Raw genomic sequence first — 24,833 nt, 5'->3', positions numbered from 1 at the left:
AACACCTATCTGGTGTTAGACCAAAACCAAACTAGTGTTGTTTCACACTTTTCTGGTGTGGACATCATAGATTCCGGGCTGGTGTTAATTCAACACCGGGGTTTTTGCAGTGTAGCTGAGGGTGATCGGTTCAATCGTAACTCTTTGTAAGACGGGGCACTGGAGTCGGCTTTGCTAGTGTGACTGTATAGATTTAATTTGTGATAAGATGAAGAAAACAAATCCATTTTTAGATGCTACGCAATGCCTCATCAAAGGCACCCGATAAGATATTGATTATGACGTTAAGTTCAAAATTCATCTCATCATAATAAAGAGGCACATTGTACCAGCCAGTGATAGGCGTATATATATATCGACGCTGTATTTCGGGCAGATTATTTATTGAAACGTAGTGTTCATGTTGGTTTCGGACGATCTTCATCTGCAAACGTAAGGATATTAACCAACATATTTCGTGGAAGGATAACAGAAATTGATTGAATTGAATAAAATGGCGGGTAAGTTGTATGCGTGGTCGGCGATCCTAAAAACGGGGGGGGGGGTAGTAGAGTAGCCTATGAGAGAGGGCCGTCTCGTCCCCCTCACCTATAAAATGACAAGAAATCTCAAGAAATTGCTACGCATAGGCCCAGTGGCGTACCTAGGATTTTCCACAGGGGGGGGCAAAACCGTCCGCCAAAAAATTTGACAAGCAAAAAAAAAAAAAAAAAAAAAAAGGTCTTCGATCACAAATCAAGGATTTCGTACCAGAAAAAAAATTGACAAGCAAAAAAAAAAAAAAAAAAAAAAAAAAAAAAAAGGTCTTCAAGCTCGTCAGGGGGGGGGGCAAAAAAGGTTATTCAAGCCCTTCAGGGGGGGCAGAGATACGTTTTTGCATGGGTTGTGACTCGTCAGGGGGGGCAGAGTGCCCCCCTGCCCCCCCCCCCCCCCCGTAGGTACGCTAGTGCATAGGCCTACACTATTATGAGGCAAAAGAGGTGGGGTGCACATGGATTTTTCTTTTTAAGTTTGTGGAGAAGTTTATTCGTGGAGGTGCCGTGGCCGAGTGGTATGAGGCACGGGACACGACACATGAAAGTCCGGGGTTCGATCCCCGGCCACGGCACCTGCATGCTAAAACGCAATTTCTATATGTTCTTTATAGCTTCAACCAACTACTTAATAGGCCTACAAATGCAGGGGTTTGAACATGTTTAATAATATATATCTGACATCATAGCCTATAAAGCAAGGTATTAATCCTTTCATCGTTGTTCCTTATCCTATTTAAATACTACAAGCATTCTTGGTATATAATGTATGCACCCCCACCCCCAAGTATTGAAGAAAATCGATCCCTCCCATTATGGCCCCTAAATCACAGAAAATTCAAAATGGGAAGCTAAAATCATATCCAGAAATTATTGCTATTGGTTCAATGAGGCTGATATTTCATTTCATTTGATTAACAGGAAATTACATGCATCCCAATTAACAAAACTTAGACTCGGATTTGGATGGAAGAAAAGGAAAGGGGAAAAGCAAACAAGTATAGCGCTGAAAATTTCATCGAAATCCACTGTTAAGTAGGGCCTATAAAAAACAACTTGGACAATTTGAATTTTAGCTTATTTTTACCAAAAATAAAGAGTTATGCACGTCGTGAAACAAAGTTCGATTCCTCATTTGATTTACAGGATTATTGTTGCAATCGAAAAAATCGAAATATTTCTTGATTTCATATTATGTATAAAAATGTAATTGAGGGATTATCATCGACTGTCTCATTTGCATATCACAGTGTTGTGTATAATATATAACCGTTCTATGAAAATCAGCGAAAGCTTAAAATGAATTTATTTATTCTACAAAGGGATTTGATGAATAATTTTTCACCGTTACACTTCTTTATCTCAAATCCAATTTTGATGAATATTATGATACCGAAAAATTTGTGTGTAAGTATTAAAACAAATGATTTTGCGGTGATTTTTGTTTATCTGTTTGTTGGGACGAGAAGGCTTCTCCCCCCCCCCCCCCCCCGATACAGAAAAACACCCAACCGGTCGGTAGGTATATAGCTGACGTCAAAGCTCTTTACCCTTATTTGCAGTTCTCCTTGTTTGACCCTAATGCCAATTAATGAAGCTTAATGCTATTACACGGAACTTCATTTCTATTCATTATTCCTCTGTTGTTTATATTTGTGTTGTTTTCTTCATTAATTTTATCCTGAACATAGAAATGAAAAGCGCCCCCTACGACCAAACACCCAGCGCTCCATACGATAGCACTGCCAGCGGGAACAACGCCTATACGTACGGAAACGCTGGGTATTCCACAGGCCCCCCAGCCCCAAGTGGTGGAGGTGTAGCTCCCCCTCCATACCCACATCACACTGTACCGGTGGTGCAAACGGTCACTGTTGGGGTAAGGAAACAGTTCTCCTAAATTATCTCCCCCTCCGTAGTGGCGTACAGATGGGGGGGGGGGGGGGGGCTTAATTGGGGCGCTTGCCCCGTAAAATTTTCACGACCAAGAAAAACAGAGAAAAGTGAAGGAAAGAAAAGACAGAAGGATGAAGTGGATTACTTTTATGTCCAAAGTGGATTATTTTATGTCCAAAGTTCATTATATTATGTCCATATATATCACAAAATTTGACTTTGGTAATAAGAATGTGGACAATTTTGACTCATTACACCCCTGCCCCTGCCCATCCTTCCCGACATCAGAATCATCCCCTTCCATTTTTAATGAATATATATTTATCAAATGTTTCGAGAATGCCAACGTTCAGTAACGCGATCAACAACCAGTAGCGTATCTTTAATAGGCAATAAGTCTCCCGGGGCAAAAAAATTGTGCCCCCGGACGCGATCGAACATCGGTTGTTAGGGGGGGGGGGGAGAAGGGGAGGGGGGGGGGGCAAAGTAATAAAACGGCATCGAATTTTTTTATTGTTTATTTAAATCGGTTTATTGCATCGGGGTATGATCATTACAGCCAAATTGCATGACCGTTTTTAATTCTTTTTTTTAAACGGTTAAAACGCTGAATATTATGATACCATTATCATATGAAATATACAAAGGAATTAAATGCTGAAAAGATCGAAATTTATACGTCAAGATTATCATTTTTCCCCCTTTTCCTAAATTGACAGTGCATTACACATGTCACGTATATACAAGGCTCATCAGGCTCACTCACTAACTCTTTTTTTTTTTTTTTTTTTTTTTTTTGCTGTTTAAAATGGTCTGTATTTTTTTATGATGAAGTAGAAATAAAACTTTAGACCCGGACTTAATTTTTGTTTTCATTTGTGTGTGTATCAATAGGTGCCAATCGCTACGACTATTCACAGACAGGGTGCCCCTCCTTTGCCTGAGAAGTATATAATTCATAACATCCTCGTGCTCCTCTTTTGCTGTCTATTATTCGGTATCATAGGAGTCATTAAGGGTTCGCAGGTAAGACGGTTTATAATATTTACTACTAAGACTCAGGCACACCGATGATATCTATTTTAAACCGATCGATGGTATGATATCAAAAACATCATCCTGTGCCGTGGCCAAGTGTTATAGACATTTGAAAGTCCGGGGTTCGATTCCCGGCCACTGCACCTATATGGCTGTGAGCATTGCGTTTAGCTAATTGACAGTGCTCTTTCATCTTACATTGATTTCAAATAAATGGAAATGCTATATGCATTCTCGGTAACTAGGTGTGCACTTGTTAATATATATATATATATACGTGCGATTGGTGAATCGGCGGTCACACGATCCATTACGGGCATATAATGGTTAGTTTCGGTCATTATCGCTCATTTGGTTTACGTAGCAGACGATGCTAGCCTGCTAGTATATAGTATACTTCCACAAACCCTATTGCAAATCAAAATCAATTCCGGACTCGATATTTGCTTCCTCAAACTGTAGCTAAATTATAAATATCAGTAGGCAAAGTTTTATAGTAGAAGAACGTTTTTACTTTCAACATTAAATGCTTTAATTAAGTTTATTTGGACTGTATTAAATGTTCCAAATGAATAGGGTCTAGGCACAAAAACTATCATACATTAGTCACGTGACGTTGTACGCAGAAAAATGCCATGTTCTGCCTGCTCGATCTCAAAGTTTGGGGGGAAAATAAGATGTAACCATTATACCAGGGGCGGATCCAGCTTTTTATAAAGGGGGGGTTGGGGTGGTATGCGAGGGAGCGTAGCGACCGAGTCCAAGCGAGCGGAGCGAGCGAGGGGGGAGGGTGTGGGAGGGGGGTGTCCCCCCTCCCACAGTAGGGAAAATTTTTGAAAATCTGTGTGTGAAAATGGCGTTACAAGTTTAAAAAAAAAGATAAGATTTTAAAAAATGGTCCCCGGATTTTTTTTTTTTTTGGGGGGGGGGTTGCAACCCCCCCAACCCCCCCTCTAAATCCGCTTCTGTATACCAGTCATAAAGTATTATACATCAAACTGTAGGTAATCTATTTAGCATTGAGATGACAATCAATCTCGACCTCCTTGACCCTTAGGGATATTCCATTGGGAAAACAAAGGTGCCAGGGACTTGAAAATATGGGTGATTTCAGACCGTTTGCCATAGCAAGAGTTGTGAACATGGACACTTTCAAATGAACAGCGAGACGTAAATAGTGCATTAATTGTAATAATATTTACATCAAATTAATGGAATTTGATAAAATTTTCACACTATTATCAATCTGGTGTGAGATTATAAAGATATACCCGGATTTCTGCAATATCACGTCCATGAAAACCACTGTTCTCTGTGTTGAAGCTGTGTGTGTGGACTTTCGGACACTCAAATGCACGCGACTAACCATTATGGCGGTGTCACAAACATAATTTCATACCCGGCCCTCTTTGATGGATATTAATAATCAGCCGGTCAATATAGAATAATTATCTCACACTATATCGGTCAATTATACAGTATAATAATATTTACACAGTGATGCTCGATCTGGATTCGGTATAATTGGCGTGACGCTGCGATGATTATTTTTTTACTAATTAATTTTGATGACAAAGCAAATGCTAATGCTGAAAGATATGAAGAAATTAAATGATGGAAATGGTGATGATAATGGAAATGATGATGATGAAGATGGTGGTGGTGATGATGATGATGATGAAGATGATGATGAGGATGATAATTATGATGATAATGATGACGACGACGATCATCGTCGTCATCATCATCATTATTATCATCATGGTAAAGATGATGATAATTTTTATGATGAGGATGATGATAATGATGATGATCATGATGATAATAAGATGAGGAGGATAATGAAGAGGATATGATGATGGTGACGCCGATGACAGTGGGTATTGCAACAATGGAGGTGATTATGATGACGATTAACACTGATGGTTTTGTTCCTCCTCTTAATCATCATCATCGCCATCATCTCATCCTCCTCCCCCACATACGGTGATAGAAGCCAGGGCCCTGTCTCACAAAGAGTTACGATTGATCAAGTCAATCTAAACTGTATGGAAATCTATCGATCCATACAATATATTTTCTCTACAGTAAATTTCGAACAATCTCCTTAATAAACAAAAAAAGCACACCGTATCTTCAAGAGAACGATGAATGTATAAATATATACATCATATCTAAAAAAAAAATGTTTTTTGCCTTTTAGATGTAAACGTTGCCATTGTTGTGGTTGATCGGATCAATCGAAATTCTTTGTAATACGGGCTCCTGCATGCTGTCGGTGTTGTGACAACAGCACCAGTCACAACACCGTACTTGAAACCACCCATGAAGTATATATGATATCTTCACACTGCAAAAACTCCGGTATTGATTTAACACCAGCCCGGAATCTATATATATGTCCACACCAGAGAAGTATTGAAACAACACTAGTTTGGAATCAAACCAATGCTGTTTTAATACTAATTGGTGTTGTATAAACACCTGTCTGGTGTTAGACCAAAACCAAACTTGTGTTGTATCACACTTCTCTGGTGTGGACATATATAGATTCCGGGCTGGTGTTAAATCAACACTGGAGTTTTTGCAGTGCATTTATACTTACATAATGATCAAATCAGAAATAAAATACAACATCGCTCAAAAAAAAAAGTTAATCTTTCTTCGCATTATAGAAGGCCTAAGTGGGCTTGTGCCATCTCTTGGGTTGTCGCGTCTGGTCGAGCAATCGCATAACCAAACCATTCGAGAAAAGGGTACCCTAAATTCTCGAAAGGTCGGTTCTTTTCAATAACTGCGCTGTTAATTTAACACCATGTCCGGAATCTATATACACTGCAAAACCTCCGGTGTTGAATTAACACCAGCCCGGAATCTATATATGTCCACACCAGAGAAGTATTGAAACAACACCAGTTTGGAATCAAACCGATGCTGTTTCAATATTAATTGGTGTTGTACAAACACCTATCTGGTGTTGGACCAAAACGAAACTGTTGTTGTTTAACACTTCTCTGGTGTGGATATATATAGATTCCTGGCTGACGTTAAATCAACACCGGAGTTTTTGCCGTGTATAACCACACCAGAGAAGTGTTGAACAACACCGGTTTGGTTTTGGACTAATGTGGACTAGAATTTGGACTAGTGTTAAAACAGTATCTATTTAATTTCAAACCGGTGTTGTACGTTTCAACACTTTTCTGGTGTGGTGATATATTGATAATTCAGAACTGGTGTTGAATTAACACCGCAGTTTTTGCAGTGTTTAGTCTACCCAGTGATTTGCGAAAATTATAGCAAAATTCTCGAATGGGCAGGTAAAGTGGACCCGACCTTTAGGGCACTTAGAGGGCCCTGTTACAACCGATAATGTCGCAGCGACGCATAATGTCGCATCGGTATTTTATTCAGGAATCGAGTGATATGTTTTCACCCAGTAATTTTTTCAAGCCCTGTCATCTGCTTTTATCGTTGTTCATTACATTTTAGAAAGAAATTATATTTCGTATTGTAACTCGGAATGTACTGTATGAACAATAATTTTAAAGCGATATGTCCTATACCAATTTCCCCGGGGCAGAGGGGAGCACGTGATAAATTAAGAACATGTTGGTACGTAGCGGGATGGGCAGAATTAATGCCCATCCCGGCAGCGAAATTATTTTTCCCACCGAGTTCTGGACCAACATTTGAATATTCATGACTTGCGTCTTCGGATTGAGAGTACGCATGCGCGTGGACTTTGCCTCGACCAGTGCCGATCGTAAGCATTCACGTTGCTCAGAATGAATTAGCATCGTCAAATTACCGGTACCCTTACATAGTTACATATATAGGTCTTATAGGCTTAGATCTATATATATATATATATATCCAATTCTTAAACACTTAATAAACTAGCTGCATTAACTTTACCTCAACTCTGGACCTGTCTAATTAATTCCTAGTACTAATCAGTGTTTGTAGTGCCTTGATGCTCGGCCTTGGCCTTTAGGCGCCTTAATGCCTAGCTACTTGTTCAAAGCCTTGGCCTTGAGGATTTTGAGCCTTGAAATTTTAAGGCTTTTTCCAGGCATTTTGTATTTTGTACTTTCATTTGTTTTAAATAAGTAATTATAAATGTTTCAATTGTTTTTTATATATATATTTAATAACACTAATGGTCAATACTACCAATCACCAGTAACAGTAGCAGCAGCAGTAGTAAGTGTATACTAGCAGTGTCATCAATTGTAATTGTCACCATTGTCAAGAAATTCAAACAAAGAATACATCAGTTATGAAAAATAGCATTATGTATTGGTAATGTGTTGTAATCATATGATGATAATGACAGTAAATAATAATGGTCATGATCAAGATGACAAGAATAATTTTTACATCTGACTGCAATTTTGACAACAATTTTCAAACTTTAAACATAGCTAACTCTAAAGAACAATAACAAGGTTGATTTCTATTCCATTAGGATTTTCCTTGTATTATTTTCTTTGGCCAACAATAATGTTTTAAGTCTTAATGATATTCTGAAAAGATTTGGTAAACTTGAACACAGTCTCCAATTTTGTCATATCCAAATGGGTTATGTCAATGGCATGATGAGCCAGAAACTTTGAGGCCAAGCATGGCATATATAGAGCAAAATTTCTGTCCAAAAAAGAAGAAAGCGATTGAAGCGAGCGAGTGAACAAAACCTGTCCCCCTCTTTCTATAAGAAAAGCTAATTTTGCAATAGATTGTTTAAAAAATAATATCACATTTACTCCATCTTTTCCTTTCCCTTTCCCCCCTTGTCTAAGTTTATTCTTGGTGGTGGGACTTCTTCTTCTCTCTATCTCTCTTCTAAATTTTATAGTTGTTTTGGGTCACATTGACAAAACAAAGGGGAAAAAATGTTTACTTCTTTTTAATCATATATCGTTCAACATTGAATCTCATTTCTCTACAGTTTCAAGGAAATAAACAACATATTTGTTTTTGTGTCAATATGGTTTCAAGAAATAATAATTAAAAAAAATAATTCAATAATTATTAATATTATCAATAAGTATTAATAATTAATGATTAATTAACTGTTTAATAAAAGTGGTTGTAAGCAGAAAAAAATTTGAAAACTGACAAGAGTCCTAAAAGTTACTCATTTTCAGTTTAAGCATTTGAAAATTTTAGCTTGCGCTTTGTGTTCTCTTGCCCCCCCCCCAAAAAAAAAATCCCACATTTCAAATGAAATGTGCCCTTTTTAAAAAAGAAATACCTTCTTTAATAATAAAACATAATACATTTTAGGTTCGAAAATCACAGATTTTGAATCGTGCTTGAATCAATTATTGTTTAGTACAGTACTGCTAATATAATGGTTACAAAAATGTATAGAATGTTGCTTTATGGTTGAAATATCACAAATATTTGGCTCGCTTCCTGCACTCGCATCAATGATTGTACTCGTTCTCTTCCCGTTCACAAAAAATGCTTAGAATGTCCAGTTTTCAGGTTGGAATATTACACATTTTTGAGCTCGCGCTTTGCGCTCGCATTATTTTTTATTGGTGAGTTATGTATCTTATTTAAAATGCAGTAATTAACTGCTTCCTTTACTGGTCAGTATATAAAAAGAATTAGCGAGCGCAAAGTTATTTTTTAGTTAGATACACATCTTTTTCATGATTACAAAACCAGCTCAGAATAAAATAATTTCCATGTCTTATTACACGACATGTCAAGAAGTTTGAGCTGGTGATTCGCGCTGGCAACATCGCGCAAGGAAATTTCAACAATGATTAGCCCCATAATTGACCATAAATCAAGTTTTACAACTTCAGATTTTTTTTTTCAAAACCGCTTGCTCGCTATGCTTTCTCGCTGAGAAGTAAAACCTAAAGCAAAATATCTATCTTATAATTAAAAATCACTTTAGAAAGCCTTTGCTCAACTTAATTTCTATAAAACACACAATTACTTCACGCAGTTCATAATCTCATTTTGAAAATACATGTATCTGTTTGCACAAAAAAACTCATTTTGAAAAATGGGTGCCTTTTTGGCGTTGACCCCCCCCCCCCATAATAATTTTCTGCTGCCCCAGTCCCAGGGAGTGGAGACTGAAACATACGGTACGTTGAGAATGCCAGGATCAGATGACCGTGGTAATAATAATTATTGCAATGTAAATCGCCTATAGAAAAATTATGGATTATGTGTACACAGGTAACTATATCATTACTTTGATATGTCTCTATCATGAAATTATTTTTGTTTTAAACAAAGGTTTTTTTTTTTTCTCGCTCAGTCCCCTCGCTCACATACATTTTACCATGTGTGATGTCTGCCGCCTAAGTATTGTTAGTTCATTGTTCTGTATATCGTAAGTTTGAAATGCCTTGGCCTTGAGGTTTTCAGGCCTTGGCCTTGGGTTTCCATGCCTTTGCCTTGGGTATTACAGCCTTGGCCTTGGGTATTACAGCCTTGGCCTTGGCCTTGGAGGTTTGAGCCTTGACTACAACACTGAATAGCCGACTAATGCCATGGTTAACTTCGAACTGGTTGATTCCGAACTTCACGTTTAATTAGGTTTAGACAAATATTAGCTTATTTGCCATGGTTTAATATGTCTAGTCCGTATACAAAACCAGTCCTAGATCTAAAAAAAAATTATCTTAGTTCTAGTCTAGTCTCTATATCTAGGTTAGACTCTGATCTACGCTGTATCAGCATGGAACCACTATAATTTGACGATGCTAATTCACGTGAATGCGGCACTGGTCGAGGCAAAATCCACGCGCATGCGTACTCTCAATCCGAAGACGCAAGTCATGAATATTCATATGTCGGTCCAGAACTCGGTGGGAAAAATAATTTCGCATCCCGGCATCCCTGGAAAAAAAGTGAAAACCATTCTTTCTTACTGAAGAGTTTTACAAAAATTAATAAAATGTGCACGAAATCATTAAATATCACTTAAGATTCGTTTTTCACATCCCCTCGTCACAGAAAAAAATATGCGTATATATTTCTTTAAAAGGAAATACCGGGTATTACAATGTTTTAGATGCATTGACAACCTATTTTCGTTTCTCTTCTAAATAACGAGAGCCCCCGAGTAGTGGCGGCACCATGATTTTAAAACTGGTGAGTGGCAGAGGAATAGGGATAGAGGGGGAATACAATTTATTTTGCATGTTTCACAAAATGGAATGTGAAGCGCGAGCTTAGTGACTAGGGCGCTGGATCCAACTTCTTGGTCCCTGCTGGAGTCCAGGGGCAGAGCACACATGACATAGTACGTGTTTCTAATACAGTATATAAAGCAGGATTTCGCCAAAAGGGGGTGGGGCGCAGAATGTTTTCATTCATGTTTCCCCGATCGGCCGCTAAAAGTAATTTTTTGCCGTTGGTTTATAGAGGGAACAGTCCCAACTAAAGACTGAAGTTTTAAGTACACTTAATTAGCTTTATTCTTACAAACAATTAGGCTATTTCACATTGCCTAAATAGATGAGAGCGCGAAGCGCGAGCTCAACTTTTTGGATATTTGATGCATTATAGACCAAAGCAATGAACATTCTGAGCAGTATTTGGCAGTATAAGATATACGAGCGAGAATCGCGCGCTAAAATTTTAATATATTGCTGGCACATTCCTAGTAACAATACAAGCTATAATCTCTTTATTAAAATGTCATGAACAACAATGAAATGTAATTAAATTTGGATTTAATTTTCAGTCAGATGACTTTACTCTCTTGTAAAATAAGTTAAATTGCATGTACAGCGATATGCACAGATGATTGGTGGTATGCGTATACTTGCGTTTCACGAGTCCACACATTAAAAATTTTCAAAGTCCACCCCCTTCTCCTGCATGACAATGAATTTGATACTGACCCCTTCCCCTGCATCCGCACCTGCCCCACCACCAGACCTTGCACAAATTAATCAGTGAAAAAATATTTTATGTCGTATATTTCACTCGAGTCCTGAAGCGAATACCGCTGCGACATTTTTCGTTAAGACTTGCGACGTTATGCGTTAGTAGAAAAGCTACGACATTATGAGTTTACTGCGACATTATGCGTTGGATGCTCTTGGCATAATGTCGCAATCTGCGATATTATGTGTTGGTGTGACATTATGCGTTACTGCGACATTATCGGTTGTAACAGGCCCGACCCGACGCGATAACCCGATATGACATGGTACAGGACGCCTAAATATAAGTGGACGTTTGACATTCTCTGTTTATACTCTTTATGTACGCTGCATGGTCGTAATTTTCTTGAATTATTTGTAATTACATCTTGATTATGGTGTTGAATTTTCAACAAATACTTAATTATATTACAAAATAATTCTCTCTTGCTCCTCTTCTCTCCTACTCAGGTTGATTCTCTGTATATCCAAGGCCATTATGAAGCGGCTCAGGTTGCCTCTCTCTCTGCCAGGCGATGGTATCTCTGGGGTCTCTGGTTCGGAATTATTGTGTACGCTGTCTTTCTGGTTACTTTCTTGATCATTATCTTAATTTAGCGGCTTAAGAAAAGACAGCGAGTATTTACAGTCGCCCATATCCCAACTGTAAAGAACACAATGTCCCACAGAACACTGCAAATACACCGGTGTTGATTTTAACACCAGTCCATATCTATATCGGTTTACACCAGAGAAGCGTTGAAAAACACCAGTTAAGAATCAAACCGATATTGGTTTAACACTATGCCAGATTGGTGTTAGCCTGACGCGAAACCGGTTTTTGTTTCAACACCTCTCCGATGTGGACTGATCGATGTAGATACCTGGCTGGTGTTAAATTAACACCAGCGTTTTTGCAGTGTATGTACCATAGTGTAGTGTGTCCATAGTGTGGAACACAATGTGAAGTCATCTTCACACTGTCATATATTTTAGCATTTTAACAGTGTAAAAAATAAATTTATATATATATAGTCCACTATGTGAACACACTGTGATCACACCGTGCGACACTGTGTTTTTTTCCAGCAGGGTATACTCTGAAGTCGGGTTCAAACTTTAAAACAAACATCGAGACTTGTTAAGGGTCTTATACAAGACACTGAGAATTAAATAGACAATAAGGAAGCTTATATATACGACATCGACCGCCCTTTCACACGGTAAAAAAAAATCGTAATTTGAATGATGATTCCAGTGGAAAATAAGGCCAATGACGAATATTTAGCACGTGTGAAACCAAATTTGAACATGATTAGAATCACGAACGCTAATCACAGTCACGATTACAATAGCAATCATCATTACAATGGTGATTCAAAATTCACGTGTGGAAAGGCCCCGAGACTTCAATACAAGACACCGAGACAACGATTCACCGAAACTTAATGAGAAGACACTGAGAATTAGATTAAAATATTTAGAACCGGGGCCCACTTTTTTTCCAAACCGTGTACCAAAGATTAAAAATTAATCTGATGTGATTTTTCATGGTCAGCCCCCGACACTTTTACACAACCCTTCCCCCCCCCCCATTTTCTAAGACGGTTCTGTGGCCCCGCATTGTATTCGAGTTAACCACACTCTTTCGGTATAGCGATTAAGATAGACGTGTGTAATGATACTATATGCTTGTAAATACTTCATTGCCAATATTTGTCGTTTGCACAGAGAGATTGTAAAATTGATTGACCAAACATCAAAGCCTTGTTTTTCATAATAATATATTTTGTTAATAGGAAAGGATATATCAGTCGTGTATTTGTGGTTTTTTATTCAGTTGATCATAGCTTGAATACTTAACCTTACTCTTAAAGGACATGTCCACCCAACAAAAAGTTGGTTTGAATAAAAAGAGAAAAATCCAACAAGCATAACACTGAAAATTTCATCAAAATCGGATGTAAAATAAGAAAGTTATGACATTTTAAAGTTTCACTTAATTTCACAAAACAGTTATATGCACATCGTGGCCAGTATGCAAATGAGAGACTGATGACGTCATCCACTCACTATTCCTTTTGTATTTTATTATTTGATATATGAAATATTATAATTTTCTCCTCATTGTCAAGTGAAACAATGATTAATTCCTCCCTGAACATGTGGAATTAGCATTGTTTAATACTCTATGGTTTAGTCAAGTGGGTCCTTATTGTCAAATTTGTAAAAAATCAAATATTGTATAATTCAAACAATAAAAAACAAAAGAAATAGTGAGTGATGGACATCATCACTGAGTTGTGCATATCACTGTTTTGTGAAAAATAGCGAAACTTTAAAATACCATAACTTTCTCATTTTACATCCGATTTCGATGAAATTTTCAGTGTTATGCTAGTTTGATTTTTCTCTATTTATTCAAATCAACATTTTTTTGGGGTGGACTTGTCCTTTAATGATTATAAAAGTATCCACTCTGTTGAGAGAGAAAATCTATATTTCATATTGAATGACATGTATATATAAAAGACATTTAGATAGTGGTTTCCAGATTATGATTAAGATGAGCTTTTCTTTGTTTGATCTGTAATGCTAATGGAAAGTCACACCAAAAGAAAGCGATTCCAAATCGACCGATAGTATGTCCCCGAGTATGTCATTGATCATGTTGGTAGTAACTCAATCGCTGGTCAGTCTGGATCACTAGCGTACCTACGGGGGGGGGGGGGGGGGGCAGGGGGGGCACTCTGCCCCCCCTGACGAGTCACAACCCATGCAAAAACGTATCTTTGCCCCCCCCCCCCCCTGACGAGCTTGAAGACCTTTTTTTTTTTTTTTATTTATTTTTTTTTTTTTTGCTTGTCAAATTTTTGGGCGGACGGTTTTGCCCCCCCCTGTGGAAAATCCTAGGTACGCCACTGGTCTGGATTCAGTTTCGCTTGTATGATCGTAGCATGATATAACTGTCACATTAAAGGGAAGCTCCAGGATGAAGATATTTTGTATCTCAATAGATAGAGTAGAATTCTAAGAGCAAAATGCTGAAAATTTCATCAAAATCGGGTTACATACAACGAAGTTATTGAATGTTAAAGATTTGCATTATTCCGGTGAAACAGTTCTAGGCATGTCTTCATGAGTATACATTAGTTGGACAGATGAGTGTGTGTGTGTGTGTGTGATTTTTGTCAGACGTGTATCAATCAGATATGATTACTTACGTCTGGGACCGACATTTAACGTCCCCAACCAAAAGACGTGACCAGGGATCGAACCTCTGCATCAATTTGTAACTTCCCCACAGCTTGGATTACAGGCTCACGCCACAACGCCCAGATGATGTCATATACCCGCTTGTTCTTTTGTATTTTATTATATGAAATAAGGTTAATTCAAATATTTTCTACCAAGAACTAAAATAATCGGATTGTCAACTGATTAAGTGCATTAGTTATTTATTGCTGCAACTTATTTCATCATAACGGAGACACATCATATTAACATGTATGAAAAAATGAAACAATTATGATTTCATGTAACAACAGAAGAAAAAGGAAAGTGTGGATATGATATCATTAGCCTACCTAATGAATATTTATGACGACGCGCATATAACTGTTTTCATAAAATATTGCTTTACTTTAAAATTCAATCACTTCATTATTGTTATCCAATTTTGATTAAATTTTATGCATTTTGCTCTGTGAATTTTTGCTTTATTCAATATTTAGATATAAATATCTTCAGCACAAAGCATCCCTTTAAAGCCAGCCGCACACTACACGATCCGTCTACGCTGCGATTTGAAGAAACTGTATTTTGGATTAAATATGAAATTTCCAAAGAGTAAATTTAGACAACAATTCTGCTTTTCTGTACGCCTTGTGGTTGGAGTGACGTCCAATCAACTCGCAGGCGACGACGATATCATAACGGTTTTGAATTTATTCGCTTTTATTCCGTCAGGAAAGCTAAATTAAAAAAAAAAACTGGAAATTTAGATTTTAGTCGTCAAAACAATATTTTGAACTTTGGTCAAGATTTTATGGGTTTAAACATTCATACCAGTCTCACAATTTATCCGATAATCGATTCGCAACGGATCCTATATAAATAATAGTGTACATCGTCGATTCCAGAAAGATTTGAACGATGTCACTGTCACCATGGGCGGAAATCCCAGGGGGGACAGGGGGGACGTGTCCCCCTACCAAAAATAGTATGGGAGACACAATATCAAATGTCCCCCTACTATTTTTGGTCTTTTATGATGGAGAAAAATGCATCATTCACATTCGAAATAATACATGTATTTTGGACTAAAAGACCTGTCAGATGATTTTTCAATATGGAGCTTAAATATCAAGTTTGGAAGTCAATATACATTACACATTTCACCTCGGAAATCGAACTTTCATTTAATATTTTGTGTGATTTACAAACTGATATTTAAAAAGTGCTCTGTAAAAGTGACAGCTTCATGGTCTGAATATTGACATTATCTGCTCGCACTGAGTGCTCGCAAATTTCGATTTATTAAGTACCTATTATTTTTGTGTATTCCATTTAGTTTGAAAAAAATCAAGTCTGATTGTCAAAACGTATCAGATAGCGCTGGCTACTCGCTCGCATTTTAATTGGCGATTTATGTATGTCTCAATATTGATTTTCATGACAGTTTATCAAAGATTTTGGCTCGCGATTTGCGCTCGCATTAATGATTAAAAATATTTTGACTGATGTATTCTATTCAGAATTACAAAATTGCTTGAAATGTCCAGTTTTCAGGCCATAATATCATCAGATTTCTCGCCCTCATTATGCATTAATAAATAAGATATTGATAATTTAACGATTAAATTGTCCCTTTTGTTTCATCTCGCGCTTAGCAAGAGGAATAGGAAGATATAGTCATCATTTTCATATGACATGTCCCAAGGATGTCCCGGTCCTATGTCAAAACTCAAATGACAATGAAAAATATCAGCTCTCAAGTGCGATCCATATCCACCTCACAATTTTCCTACAAAGTGCTTGAAATATATAGCTGAAATGGACTCTTTTTCAGATTTTTCATGATAAAAGAGGTGTAGAATGCCTAGATTCTAGGTCTAAATCTGAAACACGCGCATGTTTATTCAGATATTCAACTTGTTCTCTATTTAAATCGTTATCCAGTTTCAGATCACAATATCAAAAATTTTCTGCTCGCGCTTTGTGCTCGCATTATTAATGTAGAAAGATCCCCTATTACTCATCCTTTTCATGATTTACAAAATATGAATAGAGTGTCCCGTTTTTAGGTCTAAATCTCGAATTTTTCTACTCGCGCTTCGCTTGCATCAATTGGTTAGTTATATAGCTACCCTGTTCACGATTACGAAAATTGATTAAAATTTTCGATTCTTTTTGTAGAAATGTCAACAATTTTCAGCTCGCGATTCGCGCTAGCATTATTTGATTGTTGAAATATGTAACGTCTTCATGGCTAAGTGCAAGCAGTCCTTAACAAGTACCTTTTCGATCAGTTCAAATAAAAAAAAAACGTTTCATGGCAGCACTTTGCACTCGCATTAATGTAAGGACCGGGTATAAGGAAGGCCCCCAATTACTCATCATTTTCATGATTTACAAAACATGAATAGAGTGTCTCGTTCTTAGGTCTAAATCTCAAAATTTTCCGCTAGCGCTTCGCATCAATTGTTTAGTTATATACCTATTATATGTTTCAGTTACAAAAAGTGCTTAGAATTTCCATTCTTTAGGCAAAAATTTCAAAAAAAATTTAAGCTCGCGCTTCGCGCTCGCATTATTTGATTGTTGAAATATGTAACGTATTCATGGCTAACCTTTTCCATCAGTTAACATCTGCTCGCACTTCGCATTTGAAGTAATTATTTAGTTGCATATACATCTTTTTCAGGATAACAAACATTGCCCAGAATGTTCAAATTTTAGGGAAAAATACATAAAATCCCCCCCCCAAAAAAAAAAAAAAAAAATTCTCGCGCTTCGCGCTCGCATTACATAGATAAGGATTATGATATTATATATTTATGTTGAATTATAAGAATAAAGCTTAAAAGTGGCCATGAGGACTACTCCTTCAATGAAACAAACAACAATCACCTTCGAGAGGCCGATGGGGGATAACATATGGCTAAAAAAAAATCACCCCCCCCCATTGGCGAAGGCTGGATCCGCCCATGTTGTCCCCCCTACCTTTCGGGACAGATTTCCGCCCATGACTGTCACCAACGTTCGGGAAGCTGGTTTCGTTGATCTGACTGAATCATTTTATTCCTTATTTATCATTAATGATATTACTGTAAATGATTCATGCACAAAAATATTGATAATTAACTTTACAATACTGAATTTCCAAATGAATTTGGGACTTTGATCACACTCATTTCGCCTTTGTTATAAGCATATGGATTGTCACGATTAAAAAACAATCAATACTCACGACAATGGAATCTGCAAGTAGTGCTTGGTGGACGAATGTTACACTCTACACTTTAATATTTGCCCAATATTTGAACCCCTTCTCGTGAGCTCTTTCTATTATTCTAATAACCTAAGTTGGATATTTTTTCATATAGTTGTTGGCAGATTTACTCAGCATCCGATAAGATATGATAAATGTATTCAATGAATGAATAAAGATAAAACTAATCGAGACAGCTAGAGGAAGAGATGGGAGAGAGCAAGAGAGAGGGTGGGGAGGAGGGGGAGAGAGAATGTGATTGATGAGGAGGGGGGGGGGGGGAGAGAATGTGATTGATGAGGAGGGGGGGAGAATGTGATTGATGAGGGGGGGGGGAGAGAGAGTGTGATTGATGAGGAGGGGGGGGGGGGAGAGAATGTGATTGATGAGGAGGAGGGGGGAGAGAGAATGTGATTGATGAGGAGGGGGGGGGGGGAGAATGTGATTGATGAGGAGGGGGGGGGGGAGAGAATGTGATTGATGAGGGGGGGGGGAGATAATGTGATTGATGAGGATGGGGAGGGGGAGAGAAAATGTGATTGATGAGGAGGGGGGGGGGGGGAGAGAGAATGTGATTGATGAGGAGGGGGGAGAGAGAATGTGATTGATGAGGGGGGGGAAGAGAATGTGATTGATGAGGAGGGGGGGGGGAGAAAATGTGATTGATGAGGAGGGGGGGGGAGAGAATGTGATTGATGAGGAGGGGGAGAGAGAATGTGATTGATGAGGAGGGGGGGGAGAGAATGTGATTGATGAGGAGGGGGGGGGGAGAATGTGATTGATGAGGATCGAGGGAGAGATAATGTGATTGATGAGGAGGGGGGAGAGAGAATAGGATTGATGAGGAGGGGGGGAGAGAGAATGTGATTGATGAGGATGGGGAGAGAGAATGTGATTGATGAGGAGGGGGGGGGGGAGAGAATGTGACTGATGAGGAGGGGGGGAGAGAGAATGTGATTGATGAGGAGGGGGGAGAGAGAATAGGATTGATGAGGAGGGGGGGAGAGAGAATGTGATTGATGAGGATGGGGAGAGAGAATGTGATTGATGAGGAGGGGGGGGGGAGAGAATGTGATTGATGAGGAGGGGGGGGGGGAGAATGTGATTGATGAGGAGGGGGGGGGGGAGAGAATGTGATTGATGAGGAGGGGGGGGGGAGAGAGAATGTGATTGATGAGGAGGGGGGGGGGAGAGAATGTGATTGATGAGGAGGGGGAGAGAGAATGTGATTGATGAGGGGGGGGGAGAGAGAATGTGATTGATGAGGAGGGGAGAGAGAATGTGATTGATGAGGAGGGGGGGAGAGAATGTGATTGATGAGGGGGGGGGGAAGAGAATGTGATTGATGAGGAGGGGGGGGAGAGAATGTGATTGATGAGGAGGGGGGGGGAGAGAATGTGATTGATGAGGAGGGGGAGAGAGAGAATGTGATTGATGAGGAGGGGGGGGGAGAATGTGATTGATGAGGAGGGGGGGAGAATGTGATTGATGAGGAGGGGGAGAGAATGTGATTGATGAGGAGGGGGAGAGAGAATGTGATTGATGAGGAGGGGGAGAGAGAATGTGATTGATGAGGAGAGAGAGAATGTGATTGATGAGGAGGGGGAGAGAGAATATGATTGATGAGGAGAGGGAGAGAGAATGTGATTGATGAGGAGGGGGGGAGAGAGAATGTGATTGATGAGGAGGGGGAGAGAGAATGTGATTGATGAGGAGGGGGGGAGAGAGAATGTGATTGATGAGGAGGGGAGAGAGAATGTGATTGATGAGGAGGGGGGGGAGAGAATGTGATTGATGAGGGGGGGGGGAGAGAATGTGATTGATGAGGAGGGGAGAGAGAATGTGATTGATGAGGAGAGGGAGAGAGAATGTGATTGATGAGGGAGGGGGAGAGAGAATGTGATTGATGAGGAGGGGGAGAGAGAATGTGATTGATGAGGAGGGGGGGGAGAGAGAATGTGATTGATGAGGGAGGGGGAGAGAGAATGTGATTGATGAGGGGGGGGGAGAATGTGATTGATGAGGAGGGGGAGAGAGAATGTGATTGATGAGGAGGGGGAGAGAGAATGTGATTGATGAGGAGGGGGAGAGAGAATGTGATTGATGAGGAGGGGAGAGAGAATGTGATTGATGAGGAGGGGGGGGGGGGAGAATGTGATTGATGAGGAGGGGGGAGAGAATGTGATTGATGAGGAGGGGGAGAGAGAATGTGATTGATGAGGAGGGGGAGAGAGAATGTGATTGATGAGGAGGGGGAGAGAGAATGTGATTGATGAGGAGGGGAGAGAGAATGTGATTGATGAGGAGGGGGGGGGGGGAGAATGTGATTGATGAGGAGGGGGGAGAGAATGTGATTGATGAGGAGGGGAGAGAGAATGTGATTGATGAGGAGGGGGAGAGAGAATGTGATTGATGAGGAGGGGGAGAGAGAATGTGATTGATGAGGAGGGGAGAGAGAATGTGATTGATGAGGAGGGGGAGAGAGAATGTGATTGATGAGGAGGGGAGAGAGAATGTGATTGATGAGGAGGGGGGGGGGGAGAATGTGATTGATGAGGAGGGGGGAGAGAATGTGATTGATGAGGAGGGGGAGAGAGAATGTGATTGATGAGGAGGGGGAGAGAGAATGTGATTGATGAGGAGGGGGAGAGAGAATGTGATTGATGAGGAGGGGGAGAGAGAATGTGATTGATGAGGAGAGAGAGAATGTGATTGATGAGGAGGGGGAGAGAGAATGTGATTGATGAGGAGAGGGAGAGAGAATGTGATTGATGAGGAGAGGGAGAGAGAATGTGACTGATGAGGAGGGGGGGAGAGAGAATGTGATTGATGAGGAGGGGAGAGAGAATGTGATTGATGAGGAGAGGGAGAGAGAATGTGATTGATGAGGAGGGGAGAGAGAATGTGATTGATGAGGGGGGGAGAGAGAATGTGATTGATGAGGAGGGGGAGAGAGAATGTGATTGATGAGGAGGGGGAGAGAGAATGTGATTGATGAGGGGGGGGGCGGGGGAGAGAATATGATTGATGAGGAGGGGGAGAGAGAATGTGATTGATGAGGGAGGGAGAGAGAGAATGTGATTGATGAGGGAGGGGGAGAGAGAATGTGATTGATGAGGGGGGGGGGCGGGGGAGAGAATATGATTGATGAGGAGGGGGAGAGAGAATGTGATTGATGAGGAGGGGGAGAGAGAATGTGATTGATGAGGGAGGGGGAGAGAGAATGTGATTGATGAGGGAGGGAGAGAGAGAATGTGATTGATGAGGGAGGGGGAGAGAGAATGTGATTGATGAGGGGGGGGCGGGGGAGAGAATATGATTGATGAGGAGGGGGAGAGAGAATGTGATTGATGAGGGAGGGAGAGAGAGAATGTGATTGATGAGGGAGGGGGAGAGAGAATGTGATTGATGAGGGGGGGGCGGGGGAGAGAATATGATTGATGAGGAGGGGGAGAGAGAATGTGATTGATGAGGAGGGGGAGAGAGAATGTGATTGATGAGGAGGGGGAGAGAGAATGTGATTGATGAGGGAGGGGGAGAGAGAATGTGATTGATGAGGAGGGGGGGGGGGAGAGAATGTGATTGATGAGGGGGGGGGGAGAGAGAATGTGATTGATGAGGAGGGGGAGAGAGAATGTGATTGATGAGGAGGGGGAGAGAGAATGTGATTGATGAGGGAGGGGGAGAGAGAATGTGATTGATGAGGAGGGGAGAGAGAATGTGATTGATGAGGGGGGGGGAGAGAGAATGTGATTGATGAGGAGGGGAGAGAGAATGTGATTGATGAGGAGGGGGGGGGAGAGAATGTGATTGATGAGGAGGGGGGGGGGAGAGAATGTGATTGATGAGGAGGGGTTGGGGGAGAATGTGATTGATGAGGATCGAGGGAGAGAGAATGTGATTGATGAGGAGGGGAGGGGAGAATGTGATTGATGAGGAGGGGGGGGGGGAGAGAATGTGATTGATGAGGAGAGAGAATGTGATTGATGAGGAGGGGGAGAGAGAATGTGATTGATGAGGAGAGGGAGAGAGAATGTGATTGATGAGGAGAGAGAATGTGATTGATGAGGAGAGGGAGAGAGAATGTGATTGATGAGGAAGGGAGAGAGAATGTGATTGATGAGGAGGGGGGGGGGGAGAGAATGTGATTGATGAGGAGAGAGAATGTGATTGATGAGAAGGGGAGGGGAGAATGTGATTGATGAGGAGAGAGAAAATGTGATTGATGAGGAGGGGGGAGAGAGAATGTGATTGATGAGGAGAGGGAGAGAGAATGTGATTGATGAGGAGAGGGAGAGAGAGAATGTGATTGATGAGGAGGGGGCGGGGGGAGAGAATATGATTGATGAGGAGGGGGGGGGGGAGAATGTGATTGATGAGGAGGGGCGGGCTGAAGGAGAAAGGGTTGGGGAAGGGGAGGGAGTGAACATTTAATTTCTATTAAATAGCCTCGGGATAGGAGAAAGATTTAGTGATAGAGAATGACAGAGCACTTGAACAAGTGAAAAAAAGAAGGAAAGTGATTTCATTGATACTCTCAATATACCCCCCCCCTCTCTGTTTTATTTTTCTATCTCCCTCTAACCCCTTCTCTCTCTTTCTTTTAATCTAAGCTTATTATACTCATCTCTAAAGTTTACACTATCATGGTTATCTGACCAATTCTTAATTTCATATACTTTCCAACACCTGCGCCCCACTTATATGGCGTATAGGTACGGGTTAGGGTCACTGTCCCCCTTATGAATAAAAATCCACGATCAAGAACGTTAAAGGGGAAAGGGAAAATTATAGGAAAATAAAAGGCAAGGAATATGGGGTTAATAATATTATTATTACTTATTATTTGTCCTGCGCTTTTCCCATTAGGCCCAAAGCGCTTACAATGAATTAATTAAATGTAATATTTTAAAAACTACAAAGTACGAAAGAGATGAGTTTTTAACGACTTTTTGAAAATTGCTAATGTTGGAGACTGTCTAATTATTAGTGGCAGGTCGTTCCAGGATTTTTGAAGCCGACACCGTAAAAGTTCTGTCACCAGCTTATGTACGAGTTAATGAATACGTGAGGCGAAGGTGATCACTGGCCGACCTAAGTGCTCTAGTTGGTGTATACAGATTCAAGCAGTTACTTAAATACTGTGGAGCCTGTTTATTCAGTGTTTTGTAGACAATCAAGAGTAATTTGAACGTAATTCTCTGTTTAAAAGGAAGCCAGTGAAAAGAATTAAAGAGTGGTTAGGAAGGATGATCTCGGGAAACCTGTAAAATTAATCATGCTGCCCAATTTTGTAGTCGTTGAATACGGATTAATTGATTAGAGGGAATTGTAGAAAGGAGCCCATGACATTTTTATCATAATTTGGTAAATGGACCTTTCACATTATCGCTGTCGCTATCTCGGTTTTCTTGGTCACGACTCACTAAGAACTTCTCCATCCGTTATTCTGTGCATGCCTGTCCTTAATTTTTCTGGCCCATTATACGTTATGACTCCCCATCAATATTTCCTTCTGTTCATAACTCCCTCTCGGTTTTGTTACTGAAAAAAATGCTGATTGAATTAACCTGTACTGCCTCGTTTGCAATCTCAACAAATGAGTCCAAAGTGTACTTATTCTAAACAATAAAAACATTATAGAAATGGTCTTGTGATAAAAGAAATAAATAATATTGAAAACTAAGTAAATAATCATAAAGATACATAATCTCACTTAACAAACATACATAGTCACATTTCGAGTTTGTGCTTGTAAGTCACACAACATCATACAAAAGTGCATTGAACTTCAGAAACAAAATAACCAACAATATAAAAGATCAATTATTCCCTTCCCAACAGCCGTTTTTATTTTATTTTCTTTTGTGTGCGAATATAAGTCTGATTCTCCATACCTTCGCATGATTTTAATCAACCATGCATTTTTCATCGAGTTAAAATTTACGAAAAGGCTACTATGACAACAGAAAGCACATTAAGAAATCTACTTGTACAACTTAAAAAAAAAAACATGACAGGCCTACGTGAAATATATTACGTCCCACAAAAAATGAAACTGAGATTTAGTGATGATTTATCATAACTTAATCATAAATACAATCGACAATGACCTACCAAATTAAAGCTTAGGGTCTCCTCTTTCATCTGAAATTACTTAGATTATTCTTCATTCACGCATGAGTGAGCAAAAACAATTTGAAGAAAGGATACCAAAAACTAATTTGGCTGGGGGTATCTGAATTTCAAAAAGAAAATCACATGCCTAAAAAGTTCATTATCTGCTCTTTTATTTGATAACTTAATCACAGAAAATGGTCAAGAAGTAAAAAAGTTCTGTTTCCTCGAAACAATGCTTGTATATCCATAATTTTATTAAATAAACATTTTTTCACCGGTTCCCCACAGAAGCTACGATATCGCACGGTTAACAAAAGAATTAATGCATGGTTGATCGTCAACAAAACGGAGTGTCGTGTGAGTGTGAACGCTAGCCTGTAAAACCTCTTCATTTTAAACGAAATTATTGAAATTCAAGCCTTATTTCATATAACCAGAACCTTGTTATTTATTGCCATTCTCTGTAATTGAGGTATCAAATTAAAGAGCAGATATTGAACATTTTGAAAACGTGGATTTCTTTTTGAAACCCAGATACAAGTGACTTCGTTATCCCGTCTTCAAATTGTTTTTGCTCATTCGTGCGTGAATGAGAAATAAATTAAGTAATTTCAGATGAAAGAGGAGACTCTAAGCTTTACAATTATGGTAGGTCATTTAAACGAGAACTTTAAAAAAAAACTGTTAAAGGGCTACTGATTTATATATGTAATAAAACTCACACACACTCTGATACACCCACACCCACACAAAGAACACAGGAGCCATAGTTATCTTACACAAACTACATGCTTATCAATACAGGATAATTTGATCATACACTTTCATTAAAACCACAATAACTGC

The 24,833-nt window shown here is 39.5% G+C and overlaps 1 protein-coding gene across 1 annotated transcript; it reads left to right on the top strand.

The window, feature by feature from the left end:
- Window positions 1-307: 307 nt before the first annotated feature.
- Window positions 308-13,926, top strand: LOC129262880 (proline rich transmembrane protein 1B-like). Its single transcript, XM_054900858.2, has 4 exons — window positions 308-500; window positions 2,225-2,412; window positions 3,324-3,455; window positions 11,846-13,926. Exons 1-4 carry the CDS (start codon window positions 494-496, stop codon window positions 11,990-11,992), a joined length of 474 nt encoding a protein of 157 aa, XP_054756833.1. The 5' UTR covers window positions 308-493; the 3' UTR covers window positions 11,993-13,926.
- Window positions 13,927-24,833: the final 10,907 nt, after the last annotated feature.

This window comes from Lytechinus pictus, chromosome 6 (assembly GCF_037042905.1).
Source record: "Lytechinus pictus isolate F3 Inbred chromosome 6, Lp3.0, whole genome shotgun sequence".
Taxonomy (NCBI): domain Eukaryota; kingdom Metazoa; phylum Echinodermata; class Echinoidea; order Temnopleuroida; family Toxopneustidae; genus Lytechinus; species Lytechinus pictus.
This window is presented reverse-complemented; position numbering and strand designations above follow the sequence as displayed.